Raw genomic sequence first — 15,266 nt, 5'->3', positions numbered from 1 at the left:
GTGCAACAAACTTAGTTTTTACTTATTCATGAGAAGAGATGGCTTTACCCCTCCTCCTCTATTGTGTCTGTGTGAGTAACAGACAGACTGACTGACCTTGACCTGTCTACATACATTCAGCAGTTTCCCTTTAACCCACGCAGACTGTTGCGTGCCTGCTGCAGAGATATCAGGAGAGAGCATTATTGTGCCCATAATAAATCCTGCAAGAATACTCTGGCTTACTACTCAACCAGTCAACAAATGAGTTAGCGAGTCAATGTTTACCATGTAAATGACTCTGCAAACACAATGCAACGTCAAGTGTCTGTTGACTCTTTAAAAGCATCTAATGACTGGGATGAGGAGGGTGAGAAGTGAAAGCTTGCTTTCAACTCCAAAAGAACAATCTTCAAGAATCACTGTTTTCATGCTTTAGAAAGAACAGCTTCAATTTATTTTTCACATAATGGCAAATCTACTTGCCTCTGGCACATTACAAAAAGCAAATATGCAGTAAATATCTGGAAGCTGTAATATATCAATATTGACAGATTATTAGAAAATGTAAATATTAAATTTGCTTTAGTTCTACATTTGATAATATCAGAAATAATCCAATGCCTGTGACTTTAACTAACCTGCTAGAGAATGGTTTCCATCAGTCATAAAACAGAAAGACGAGCACAATGTAGTGTGTAACATGACTGTCATGAAGCAATTATATCTGTCATGAATTTTTTTTCAGTGAAACAACTGAATTTGTTATTAAATTCTCTGTAAGTGTCAATACTCACATAAATTAAGTGAATTTGCACTACTAGTTGAGCTAAAGGAAAAAATAATGATGCTGTTATGAAATTCATGACAATTACAATGGCCTCATGACAATCAGGTTTATGACAGATTTATGACAAGTCACATTGTCCTGATAATGTCAAGCTATGATGACAGACACTGAGAGGTTATGATGCATTTGGTTATATCAAGTTGTCATTAAGACATCTGAAACAATGTCATTTTTGCATTTAAAATGACATCACTGAGTGAATGACACTTAATATAGTGGAGGAACTATGACGTCAATTTGCATGCAAAAACTCGGAAGCAAAAAAAAATTGCATTTAAGCAGTTCCGGTTCCCTCATCCCAAAATCAATGTATTTTATTAATAGGATTTCAGTTAAATCGCTTAAATGAGGTTTGTGGCTAACAGAAACTCAAGATACTTTCACTTTTTCTTTACGACATAAAACACATCAGTTACATCACACTCTTGATTTTTTAAAATCAGTTACACTTCTTTAAAAGGACGCTTGCAATCAAGTTGCTAAATGGGACCGCAGGCAGTGTCGGCGACATTATTCGTCATCGAGCTGAATTGGTCTGAAACGCAGCTCGCTTGCGTTAGGCATTTGAATTAGTCTGTTATTTTCATAAATAGTATTCTATAGTTTGTAGTATTTTTCTAATTTGGAATTTATTTTTCACGTAGATATTGCCTTCACTTGTAGAGGCCGTCAAGACAGATTAATTTGTTGATCCTTTATTTTAATTAAACAAATTTATGAAGATACTGCTTTTTGAAGATATGATTTATAAGATAAGATTTTTGAAGATAAGATTTGAAGATAAAATTTATGAAGATAAAGCAGCCTGTCTCTTTCCTGCTTTCAGTAATGCAAACGTGTGAAAAATTTGTAAAAATAGGTAAATATTAACCGTCATTTTAACACCATCAATTGATTTTCCGTAGTTTTTTCTTCATCTGAACACATTTAACTCTATATCATAACCGCAATATTTACACTCCTCCTTAACACTTATATCATCATTTTAACTGTATGCTGCTTTTCACTGTACTTCGGGACAAAAAAGAATATTGAATGTTGTGCTCTATCCATGACGGAACTTGCAGGCATTTGATGCCTACATTTGATGCCTCATTACTGTCATCTATTAGCAGGTTGTATGCGCACACGCGCGATACACTTATGTAAATATGTCTTATGATAATACCATGTAGGCACATTTATAAAACATACAGTACGTGTTTTAAAACTTTTAAAACAACCGTAAAGCAAAACAAATGTATTTCCCACATAAAACAATTATCCAAAAGGCACGTAGGTCTACATACAAAAAGGTCTACATAAATACAAATATGTTTTTTGCATATTTGTATTAGTTTAATATATAGCGTAGATTATAATATAATAAATGAAGAGAGTACATCTTTTTCATGGACCATATTTCTAAAATACAAGCTGCTGTAGTTTTGCATCATGTCTGAAGGCACTGTAGTCCGTTTATAGCCTAATGTTGGCTTTTCAGTTTTTGCGTTTGCATTTAAGATCCAAAAGTGCTAAAAGATATATTTTTGTGTGAGGATTATCCAGCTGGACAAAATGTGTAAGTGTAATGAACTGTGTATGAATGCAGAGCTTTTTATTTGCAAACTTGGAAAAGCCTATGAGAAAAATCCTATAGGGATTTTATCGAGGGAACCAGTTTTATGCTAGCAGCCGATTAGCCTACAAGGTGACGTCATAGTTCCTCCACTCCACTATGACAATTGTTATAAGCAAGCATGCATACAATCCTTATCATATTCATGACATGTTATGATTATAAATGATTTGTGAACATCTTATCAACATCTCCTTCAGGTAAAGTGCTGTCATGGATTTGACCGATTTGTGTTTTAAATTGCTATTGATTGTCTTGGAAAAATCAACAACTGAAGCAAAAGAAAACTGAAGTCACATGAACTAATCATCTATCCTGCAATCCCTTTCACACACATCTGATAAGTCCGGTCAAAGTCACCATCAGCATTATTTACTGTGAGCCTTTAGAGAGCGGATACTCACGTCTTAATGTTGTCATGGTAGACTTTAGTGTCAGAGGGCTGGTTGTACAGAGGCTATGGAGAAACAGGGGAAATGGCAGCAGATTTACACACATGAATACACGCTCAAAATATATTGCATCAGAAAACAATTTCGCACAGCTCTCACCAGCTCCACTTTAGGCCCCAACCCCTCCAGAATCTTATGGGCTTCCTCTGCCTTTTTCTGTGACACAACAGAGAAAGAATGTTGGTAAAAGAGACAGATGTATGTCCTTGTGGTTAAGATAGTCTGCCTGCTGACACACCGCACTAAACTAACAAACTGCGCTCTCATTTGTTTACTGCCAGCTTCGATAAAGACAGAATGTACGGGGCTTCAATAGGAGAAACACAAATTGTTTAAGCACACAAGCAATCTACCACTTGTTTAGAAAATATTTTCTCCTCTGGGGTGAAAGGGAGTAAAAATAAACATGCCAAAAAAAAAAGAAAAAAAATATCACCATTTCCTAAGCTGCAATGTTCTGTCTGGGAAACGCCTCCATTACACAATCCCACAATTCTTTACACTCAAATCTACAATCTGTTTTTGAATCTGCTGCAAGCATCTACCAAGTATGCACGTCCATCTGTGAAACTACTTCTCTATGAATGCTGGAAGTGTAATGATGTTCTACATGGACAAGCTGCTGTAGTTTTGCATCACGTCTGCTAGCTGTCCTTTTTTATGTCTCTGTAATGCTGTAAGTGTTTATACTCTGCCAGCGCATTTTAAAAAACACACAGATGTGAGCATTTCTGTGGCGCATCCATTTTTTCTGTTGGCTGAAAGACGCTTCAGTTGCTATGAGACAGAATATCTTTAGTACTGATTTCACAGATAATTTGTGTTTGTCTGCAAATGTTGAGCCACATCAAATTCTCCATTTTTCTTCTTGCTGCACTTGTGTGGTGAGACTAGGGGTGTAACTGATCACGGTTGATCCTTGATCAATACGGATCACAACCCACATTTCAGGAATGCACGTGACCCTTTTTTTGAACTGGTAGGTAAATATAACATTTATAACAACTGCAGAGAGATCGCCTCCCATGTCATTTAAATCACATGTATGAAGGCATTTTGGCTTCCCTGTAAAATTCCTACCAATGCTTTTTTAGGTTATTAACTAAGGGGCTTTTCTGTCACGGTTTGTTTAGCCTGCATTAATGCATTCAGTGCAAAAGCAGCACAAATAAACATTAAAAGATCCTGATCTCAATTCAAACCCGTGCAACATGACTGATAAATGATAATGATTTGCATGTTTATTAATCATTCGATGCACTGCATTCAAATCTGTTTGATCGAGAGATATTCAGTTTTTACACTTTTTTTCAGTTAGTTACAAACAATTAAATATCACAGAAGTACTGGGAGAACAGTTTATAGTTCAGATATAAACACTCATGTTTATGGTAAAGATTATAATCACCGTTTAATGAAACTTGACGCTGGTGAATGTTATAGCAATTACATTGTGTAACCAATGGGTGGCGACAAACAACATCAAAATTATGTCATTGAATAGGTTTCCAAAAATGATCCACCTATAATGAAGCATAAGTTTTATGAGAGAATTGTTGAATCAGTTAAAAATCAGTCTGATATGTTGTACAAGACATTAACAGTAGCAAAGTTCATTGTTCGTATTGAATATTTTTCTTTTTTTCAGCTGGTTCTTTCTTGATTTTTATTTTTATTAAAATGACAGGTTCTGAGTTCTGTTTGTTAAAACAAATGCAGTGTTTTTGCAGTAATATTTTTGTATAAATGGAAAGCAAATGTCATTTGTCTTCTCCCTTTTTTGCAGATCCAAAAAAATTGTCTGATCCATGATTCAAAAAACGTAGTGGGATCCGAACAGTGAGATTTGTGATCTGTTACACCACTAGGTGAGACTCAACTCACCTAGTGGTGTATTGATTACTCTATTAAAAGGGGAAAAAAGGGAAAACTATGCTTGTCTAATATCAATGTCCTGGCCAACATTATATAGGTGGCATGTCACAAGACCCAATGTTTTATGATGATTATGTATAGACTTTGATTTACAGTTCAATTTGTAATCATAGGTTTTTATTACAGCCACAGCTCTTATATAGACATCACATTGTCTCTTCTAAAAAAACTGAGCTCAATTATTTATTGCTCATCATCTCTCAGAGATCTTAGATGACTCTAAGGAAAGTATTTTGTCAATGAGAATAATGTAAGCACACTTTAACCACATAGGGCCCTAGGATTTCCACAATGTGGAAAATGTGGACAGAACTGCAAAATCAAGTCATAAAAACTTTATTTACTGTATAACTTAGAATGTTAAGGAATCTGGCAGATTAAGTGAATGAATCGAAAGAAGAGTTTATCATCATTTAATAAAAACAAAACAAACAGAAACTGAAAATATTCACTACCAAAGTGAAAGTTTTGTTTAATTTGAACAAATTGTGATAGTAATAATATTCTATTTTACAGCTCAAGTCCTCAGTAAATCTATATGAACATTTCTAAATGGAGCACAATACATTTAAAACAGTCCAGAGACATTTTAAATGGGGAAAAAAAAAATCTTCATAGAGACCAAACAACACCTAATCACGTGACCTGTAAAGTGCAGCACAATCTAGTTTCTGTGTGTGCGACAGAGAGAGAGAGAGAGAGAGAGAGAGAGAGAGTGGCAGAACAGCATCATCACATATAAATGTGTCCATACCCGGTTTTCGTCATAAATGATCTGGACGATGCTGCGATGTTTGTGTTCCACAGGAGGCGGCGTCACTGGCTTTTCTGGCTCTACCGGCTTTGCTGCCTCCTCCTCCAGTTGTTGCTAAGAGACAACAAACATGACAAATAGACCTCAAACCTGAAGTCTAATACAAGTATACAGACACGCATAAGATTTCAACAACAACAACAACAATAATAATAATAATAATGATAATATATTGCCCTGTATTTTAAAATTTTGCTTACATTTTTTGCTTTTTAAAATGTATTTAGCTTTAACGTCTCGGTACAATACTTTGGTTAAAACTACTGTCGTTTTAAAATGTGCTTAATAAATAAACAAACTAAATAACCAAACATAAGATCTAGAGTTGGGCAATGTCGCCCAATTTGGCATCGTATGAGGTCTAATATGAAACATCGTGATGGATGATGGCATCATCTTTGTAGGTGGCGGTGAATTAACTATTTATGAATAATTATTTCATTAATAAAAAATTAATTGTTTGTAGCCTACCATTTCAACTACCTGACCCACATGGTCTTTGCTTTACCCATAACCAAATCATAAATAAGTTACACACAAATTACCATCGGTCAATCACTTTTCCCGCAGGACTCCGGCATGAATAGGCAGAGTGATCTGTGTCGTTATAATGGCATCAACAAACTTGGTTGGTAAAAAAGGTGCACAACCAACAGGATCTGAGGTTTTTGCTAAAATGACTAGGTACACGCTTAAAAGCGAAAGATTAAAGCAGTGTACTGACGCTGTAACACGTTTCCTGATACATTCAAAAGACTGAAGAGTCGTTAGATAGAGACAAGAATAATTAAATATTATGCTTAACAACTATAGTGAGACACGATCCAGCGGTACATCCTGAATAAACTGTCCGACGTGCACTGCTCTCTGGGGTGACTGCTGGAGCTCAGTCAGACGCGTGCATAGCCTACACTGTCTGAAGCACAAGACAGAGTTTGTGCGAGTGGGTTGCTGCTGCAACAGGGGCGGGGCAGAGGTTCGCGATGCCAGCTCAGCATCATGATGTCTATCAGTGATGGACGATGGCATTGTCTATCGACTCAACCCTAATAAGATCCTGAAAATAGTACATTTTTTAAGTCTCAGTTACCTGGCTCAACGTTTTTAACACAAGAGTTTACTCCTGCTTGAAAACTCATTATCAAGCCATTCTGTTTTAGCATACAAATTGCAGCATCCTTCCAGTCTGCAACGTGTGAGATGACTGATGCAGCACATTTAAATACCCAAGTATGAGCCATAATAACAAAAAAAAATTGCCCCAGCAAGCACCGCTAATGAGAGGGATACATGACCAGACACAATAAAACCTTCTCACAATCACTCATATCAAAGTGCTGTGCAGAGGTCTAAATATTACATTCATACAGTTCCACAACATATTTCCCCAGCGCCTTTCCTTACTAAAAATGCATTGCATAATTAAAGTGCTGCTGAGGTGGGATTTGTTTCATCTCCTAAACATGAGCGAACATACAGGTAAAAGACTGAGATCAAAATAAAGAGGTTGAGAAACAAGAAAAAACAATTGGTAAGAGACTAAAAAAAACCGAGACACTGAATTCCAGAATTAATGAGGAGAAGGATTACAAAGCAAGAAAACAAATCCACCGTTCTTCTGTGTCACATTTTCACAAGGGAAACAAGCAGCATGCCTCTATCTCTACAATCAGCCGTTTCAGAAAACGTGATTGTATGCACAGTGAGGAATGATTGTGTACGTTTGCGACTTCTGGGATTATCATGATGCAATCCTGAAGGATTTGGCATCGTCATCAAAGAGCAAGAATAGTTGGCACAGACAAGGGAGTTGTGACAAGCCTCTCAGAAGGGCAACATTTCCCACAAGGCTTACAGATAAAGACTGAACAAAGAAACCAATTTGTGAGCACCAGTGTAAGAAAACTTTCAGTGACACAAGGCTGAACCCTGGGACATGAAGAGAGAGCGAGCGACAAGGTCAGCCACTTTGGTTGCTATTTAAACAAACCAATGTCATCACACAACTAGTGCCTGAAACCATCTTAAGCTCTGTATTTACAAAATGAACAGCTTAGAGCTTAAAGAAAGCACTTTTTGAGCTGTAAGAGCATTTCAGTCTCCGTCTAATACAAGTGAGTTTAGCGAGGACACGCACCTGTTTCTTTTTCAGCTTGAAAATCTGCTGCTCGACCTTGGCAATCTCACGGTCGACGCGGTCCATGCTCTGAATCAACTCCTCCTTGGAGAGTTTGGAGGGCGAAGTATCTGCATCGTCACCCACCTGTGGAACTCCACCTGGGGACGAGGCCTCCACCTTCACACCAAACTGACTTTCCTGTCCCAGAAAAGAAGAGAGAGCGTGAGGATAAGTGCAAGTCTTCAAACAACCTCAGTCAAGTGAAACGGAAGCAAAAAATAAATAAATAAAATAAAAATCTGAACCCCGTTTTGTTTTATAAAATAGTGAAATGTTCAAATGTGTCGCACCAATCAGGGCTCTGCCATTTCAGTCCAATTTGCGACCAAAACTTACTGTGTACGACCAGGAAAAAATATTAAGGTGCACAAGTGCAACTGATCAAATATTTTAAAACTACAACTCCCAAATTCCCTTACCTATACGTTACCCATCAACAGTGATGTTTGCGTCTTGAAGCCCCGACCATAACTTTGGCGTAACAAATTTAATAACAGTCAGATGACCTCCTCCAAAAACACATTTCAGATTCAGAGTAACTTTTAGCGGCACTTGTGACAACACTTGAATGAGCCCCGTCTGTCACACGCAGATTTTAGCTGCATTAACACTGCAGATCTTGATGGTCAATTCCGACTTTGTGACTGTATCTGATTTATTTGATGACTGGCTTACATCCTCTTTGAAAAGTGACTTGTATCCGATTGTATGCATTTACACGGCACACGGCAAAGACACAATGACCAGAAATAAAATGAGCGGGTGCTGACTGACAGCTGATAATAAATAGGCACCCTTTTCTCCGTTCCTGTATTTAATCTGTTCGCAGGGTTTGATTTTTTAAAATTCTGTTTGAAAAGTATTTTACTATCGTTTATGACGGAAAAGTTCTCATTTGGCCATCTTCTTTTAATCTAGGCCTTTTTACACCAGTAGGCATTTTAATGTAATGTCCCTGGCGTGATTTATGCACGTGATGTGTGCAACAGTTTTATATTAGTTTATATTGGTTCCGAGGTGAATAATGCGCTCTCTCTCTCGTTCACATGCTTAAATACTTTTGCTACATGACAAAATAAAAGCTTTTTTAGTCTTTGTGTATGAGATATAAGGTTTGCGACTCGCATTGACAGGTGAAAATCCGATCTACCTGCTTACACTGCAGACATGAGGGCCTGGATCCGATTCATATCGGATAAATTTCCACATATGAACAAGGCCTGAATCTGATTTGAATAAATCGGAATCCATGTGATTTTGGGCCATATCCAATCTGTCCCACATGGGAGGAGGAAAAAAAAAAAAATAATAAATTCGGAATTGAGTCATTTGAACCATGCAGTGTAAATGCAGCCTTTGACTCCACGCAGTCCTGACGTGCATATAAAATTGGTGCATGATTTTTTTAGGACAGTGTGTTTATAGCCTGTCTGAAACTGAGAATATTAAATGCTTATTTAAAGCTAGGTTTCTTAATTTTTTATATTAAGAAATACTCTCCATACTTTTGTATGTTATGTAGCACAACAATATTGCGTCATTTAAAAAGAAAAAAAATGTACGCGCTCCTAAATCTTTGACTGTGCTCCTACATCATTTTGATTAGGTGTGCAAGTGCTGCTAAAAAAACAACCAAAAAAAAAAAAACAGAGCCCTGCCAATATTCTGGTATAGATGGACACTTCTTACCCTCTTGACATCTGCGGTGGTCCTGATGCTGTCCTGTAGGGTGTGTTGAGAGGGCAGTATGATGCTCGTGGGCTGAGACCTTGAAAAGTGTGTATCGGACACATTCTCTATGCGGGGACGTTTGCTTTCGAGAGCCTCCTGCTCCTGTTGAGCTGAGATGGCATGGAACTGCTGTTCATAACCAAGTCTGCGCTCCGGTGGCCTACAGGATAGGACAGGAAGTTTTAAATTCCAATTATCACTGTGTTTGTGCACAGCAAACTGGTAGTAAAAAAAACCCTCCAGTCAAATTTATAATTCTAGAGTAACAATACACATTACTAATGTTTTACCTAAACTAATTGAGAAAAGCAACACTGTGCAATGTAAATTCCAAAATCCAAATAGATAATGCCATCCAAAACTGCATTTGTTCAAGATATGTTATTAGAAGCATATACAACCTGTCAACAAACAGAAACTTGTAAGGCTCAAGTAGGACTGGGCAATATTGCAAAAACAATAATCATCACGATATCATGTTTCATATTATTCGATATCGATTATTATTGAATAATTTTATTAATACATTTTCTATATTTAACCACTTTGTTTTAATTTACCAACATTACCAAGGCAAATAGTTTTTATAGTCAAAAACCAAAATATTTAAACAAAATATCTGATCTTTTTATAATAAAATAAACATAAGTGTTAAAGAGACTCTTAAACCTGATAAAAAAATGTTTCAAAGTGTGTTCAATGGTAAAGGTAGATCAATATCTGTTAGGTGTGAATAATAATGATACAGTAAACCCCAAACTCTGTAAACAAAAATTATGACAATCAAATCTGAGCTTTCAAGTAAAGGGTTCCTTTACTTGAAAGCTCAGATTTAATTGTCATAATTTTGTCATTATTTTGATTGTCATAAAACCATCATTATTCAAATACATATTGAACATTACAAATAGTGATGAGTACACTACCCCCCCATGTTAAAAAAATCTTTCAAATGGGGAGCCAGTGGCTGGGATGCACAAGAAAAGAAACCAAAAAGCCACTCTGGTGACATCCGTACATCTTTTTTTATTTACAAATCGCCTCACTGCTGCTATACGGCACTCATTTTTGGACGTGTTGCTATTCTGACCTGAAGTAACATGCGCGAGTGTGTGGCTTCCTTCACCATTTTCAATGCGCTTTGTACTCGCGCTACCCTGGCGTCTCTCGAAACTAGGTGACCGTTTTCTCAGAGGATGACAAATGGACAAATCATTGCTGCAGCTCCGTTGCAAGTTTATGGAGGCAAGTAAAAAGCACTGCAGTGTTTGGATGCACTGTGTTTGTCTGAAGTAATTAGTCTGCTGTTATTACTGAAATGTGTATACTGTATTCTATACAAAGTGTGAAGCAGATTGGTAAGTTCCACTTGCATGAAAAGTTCAGATGTTTTTCAACTAGGCGTACCTGGAAAATGCACGTGTATTGCGCGGCGCTCCCATGTGCGCGTCGTGCAAGTCACGCGCCTCCATTGGAAATGACAAACTCACACCCTAAGCTTACTGGCATTGCGTAAACACTGAAATAAAACACTGAACTTTTTTTAATCTTTATTGACAATGGTGTTTTGTCTATAAATATTTATACTGATTTTATTGCCCAGCTCTAGGCTCAAGTGTCTAAAAGTGTTTCTGTTTAATAAATTTCTCCTCAATACTCAATTGTATTATAAAATTGAAAATAATTTAAATATTATATTCAGGGTATTCTAGCCAGTGCAAAATTTCCGAAAGGAAATTTTCAGTGTGAATAATTTACTGTCATAATTAACACACATAATGCACAGGTAATGTGCATAGCATTTTCAAGCTGCCTCCAAAGAAAATACCTATTTCGTTCTGGATCGGAAGATGTGTTGATATAACCAGCTCACACATTTACAAACAAATCAGGCCCACTTTCATTATTCATTAACTTGAAAGGAAGCAGAACTAAAATGAGCATGACAGCATCCCTATGTCATATCTCAAGATAATTTTACCTCTCGGTGCCAGGGTGAAATTCAGACAGTAGTGAAGGTCTGCGACGCTGCTGGTCCTGCAGGGGGTTGCGGTAGTCTGGAACTGTGAACTCCTAAACAACCAGAGACACGCTTATCAGATACTGGGCAAAGCAAAAACACAAGAGCCCCGTGGATGAGGGCTCGAAGCATTTAAGAGATGTGGGCAAAAAGACAACGAATGCGAGTGAGTGAGTGAGTGAGTGAGTGATTTCACAAAGCTCATTGTGGTAAATCAGTCACCTAAAGCACACCAGCATACACATCTCATCTGAAATAAACACACACACATCCTGATACACACCTCCGTTTCTCCATATACACACAAAACAGACTTTGTGTGCATATGAAGCAGTAGAGGTGTGTGTCAGGATGTTTGTGTGTTACATCACTTCAAGTAAAACTGTCAACAACAATCAATGCTTCAGGGGACAAACTGTACTGTGTGTGATTTCTATTTTTTAAGATTTGCTTTAATATATTTTTAATAGAGAATTAAGATTGGAAGAGATGTGAGATGGTATCAGACAACGCAGAGACTCAGGTCACCAAAAGCATAATTACACTACAAGTCAAGTGCTGCCCAAAAGGTTATTGGCTGGTTTACTCTTTGACTAAAGTTTCAGAGGAAATTAAGCCAATGACATTCTTTAACAAGCTCAAGAATTGGCTTCATTATTAATGAGCAGAGTCGCTCCACAATCACATTGCTCATCTCTACAGTACAACACTGACTAGTCAGTTTTTTGCATGATTGGGTTGGTCTTCTTAATAATACCTACATAATTAGACTGGCTAATCAATCATACCATGATCAAACTCATTTCTTAGCAATACATTCCCATTAAAAGGTTTGGGGTAAGTAATGTTTTTGAAAAAAAAAAATTTAAACCAGCAAGTTCACCGAGGCTGCATTTATTTTGGGAAAACAAAACATCACTGTGAAGTAGGCTTGGGCGGTAATACGGTAATATGGTATACGGCGGGATATAAAAACAGCAACGGTGTCAGTTTCAATGCTGTTATGCCGTCATAAAAAGCAATGCACTTATATAGGACACAAGTATTAAATATGAAATATTTTTTATTTAATGCCTACAAATGCGCATGTGTAATTGTCATCCCAGGACAGTGTGGAGGAGAGAGAGAGGTGAGGTAAGATGGCGAATCACGCAACTAGTGACCTGATCTCGAAAAAGAACACAACCTCTGCAGATTGGCAGTATTTCAGGTTTCGACCGAACGAGAAGGGAGATGCGGTAAATACAAACTAGAGGTGTACATTCCCGCTGCTGTACCGCGGGACCCGACCAGATTTCTTGCGGTGCAGGAATAAATTTCCGAATTAAGCGCAGGAGCGGTCGGTAACTCTAGTGTAGTTTGAACGGGAGCGGACAGTCTATCGCTCCCAAGCGAGTGAGCACATGTGGATGCTATTTGCGTGTGTGTGTGTGTGTGTGTGTGTGTGTGAATGAGAGACAGTGTGATGCTGTGCGTCGCTGGCTTGGTGCTGTTTATGTGTGTGTGTGTGTGTGTGAGAGAATGGGAGAGAGCGTCCCTCGCAGATCTTTAAAGAGCCCATATTATACATGAAATAGGGTCAAATGTAGGTTGTAAGGGTCTCCAACAACAGTCTAATATGCATGCAAGGTCAAAAAACACTTTGATGGTCTTATAATCTGCATTTATTTTTACCTAATTATCCCAGCGACTCCCATATGAATCGTTCAGCGATTCATTTGTTCCCAAACCCCTCCTCAGCACGAAGCTAATCTGCGCTGATTGGACCAATGACAGCCTGCTGCGATTGGTCGACAGTGACAGCCTTCAGCGCGAGACACCGTGAAATGCCCAGCTGCTAATCAACAATATAAAAGTAGTCACAGTGCACTCACGCTTCATAGTGTAAGGCTTTTTTCACACACACACACACACACACACACACACACACACACACACACACACACACACACACACACACACACACACACACACACACACACACACACACACACACACACACACACACACACACACACACACACACACACACACACACACACACACACACAACCCTCCTCAAAAGAACTGGGGAGATCGACGCGAGTCTCCTAGCTGTCACACACTCTACCTGCTCTCTCTCTCTCTCTCACACACACACACACAGACACACACACACACACAACACTCCTCAGAAGAACTAGGGAGAGCGACGCGAGTCTCCTGCCTCCTAGCCGTCACACACTCGACCTGCTCTTTTTCTCACACAGACACACACACATCACGCTCCTCCTCACAACTAGGGAGATCGACACGAGTCTTCTGTCTTCTAGCTTACGATGGCCATAGCAACGACAAACGGCAGTGGAACGCGAGCTCACAAAAGCATTTAACGTTAAATCCGTAAACAAAGCGGCACGCGTCGCGTTTTCAACGTGACTTACATGCGATAAGAGAATATAAAGAGTAACCGCGTGTACTGTACCAGGTTAACAAGTAACAAAACACAATAAATACATAATTTGCAAGCTAGAGTAAACGAGGCAACAATTTTAATCGCACTTACTTACACTAGTGAATAAACCTCAACCACTGACTCTTCACAGTTTCATCTTTGGGTAGACTGTCAATATTATCCATCTGAGCACAGCGTGACTTCATTCGACCGGCGGCGTCTGTGTGTGTGTGTCTAGTGTTTTTTCTGTGTTAGGGGGCGGGGCCGCAGGTTAAAATCTCCCGGGTTTGCGCGCGTAACTACTGGCGAGGCTTGTGTTTCGTAGCCGCGTCATCGCGAAACACCTAATGACTCGTTATCAAGACGACTCGTTTGAAGCACTACGAGTCGACTCTTTTAGAGATGAATCAATAATTTTAAACACTGTACACTTACAGATTTAAGCCTTAGCTGGATATTTCACTTCACTTAGAGCTGTGTTACACACTACATGGAAGGGCATTTTCAAAAACCCATAATATGGGCTCTTTAATATGAACAAGACAAATAGGTGACCGTAAACCTAAGGTCCCATTTAGCGTATTCAGTTTCTGAATAGTTTAGGCACAAGCCAACAGTTTGGTGACGCTGTCTGAGCCGTACATCATAATTTTTTTTATTATGCACGGTATTTGCTTTTTTTCCAATTCTGAATTAATTTGTTTGCCCCACCAATAAATAAGTCACTTATGAATGACTAGTCAATCATCTTTAATAAATCTAAATCTATTACAATGTAATGGCAAAGCAGGAGTGAGTTTAAATCAATCACTATAGTGACTTTAAGACTTAACATTACAAAGAAGCCACTAATTAAAGCGAGTAGTTATTGATGACTATACTTTGCACAACCCCATAACTCAGACAATGACTAATCATCTTTCCAGCAAGCAGAGTGACTCTCAGTTCTTTATATCAGGTGATCATCTGTGACAAGCTCCACCTCTTTGTGTCATTCATAAACTACATAGATTTTTAGGTCTGTTCAACTAATGAGCAGAGAGTTTCTTATCATTTGGATCTTGTCTGAATAAATGAAAAACATGGTCACAGTTTAATGTAAAACAATGAATACTGATCTCATGCATAATTTTGTATGGTTAAATGTTGACAACTCTATAACAGCTGTTTGAGCTGGCAGCGGTACAGCAGGATTACTGCAACATCGGCTGGCATGAGGTCACCTCACTGAAATAGACAGACATCAGATTTCCT

At 38.2% G+C, this 15,266-nt stretch overlaps 1 protein-coding gene across 1 annotated transcript in view; it reads right to left on the bottom strand.

The window, feature by feature from the left end:
* ncor1 (nuclear receptor corepressor 1) overlaps positions 1 to 15,266 on the bottom strand; it is a 116,055-nt gene that overhangs the window by 81,667 nt on the left and 19,122 nt on the right. Inside the window, exons 3-8 of the mRNA XM_056458225.1 lie at positions 11,540 to 11,631; positions 9,517 to 9,718; positions 7,786 to 7,965; positions 5,589 to 5,702; positions 2,999 to 3,055; positions 2,852 to 2,904 (exon numbers count right to left, since the gene is read on the bottom strand). Of these exons, the coding sequence (XP_056314200.1) occupies positions 2,852 to 2,904; positions 2,999 to 3,055; positions 5,589 to 5,702; positions 7,786 to 7,965; positions 9,517 to 9,718; positions 11,540 to 11,631 (698 nt within the window). The remainder of the gene's footprint in view (positions 1 to 2,851; positions 2,905 to 2,998; positions 3,056 to 5,588; positions 5,703 to 7,785; positions 7,966 to 9,516; positions 9,719 to 11,539; positions 11,632 to 15,266) is intronic.

This window comes from Danio aesculapii, chromosome 5 (genome assembly GCF_903798145.1).
Source record: "Danio aesculapii chromosome 5, fDanAes4.1, whole genome shotgun sequence".
NCBI lineage: Eukaryota > Metazoa > Chordata > Actinopteri > Cypriniformes > Danionidae > Danio > Danio aesculapii.
Note: the sequence above shows the minus strand (reverse complement) of the source record. Positions and strands in the feature narration are given on the sequence as shown.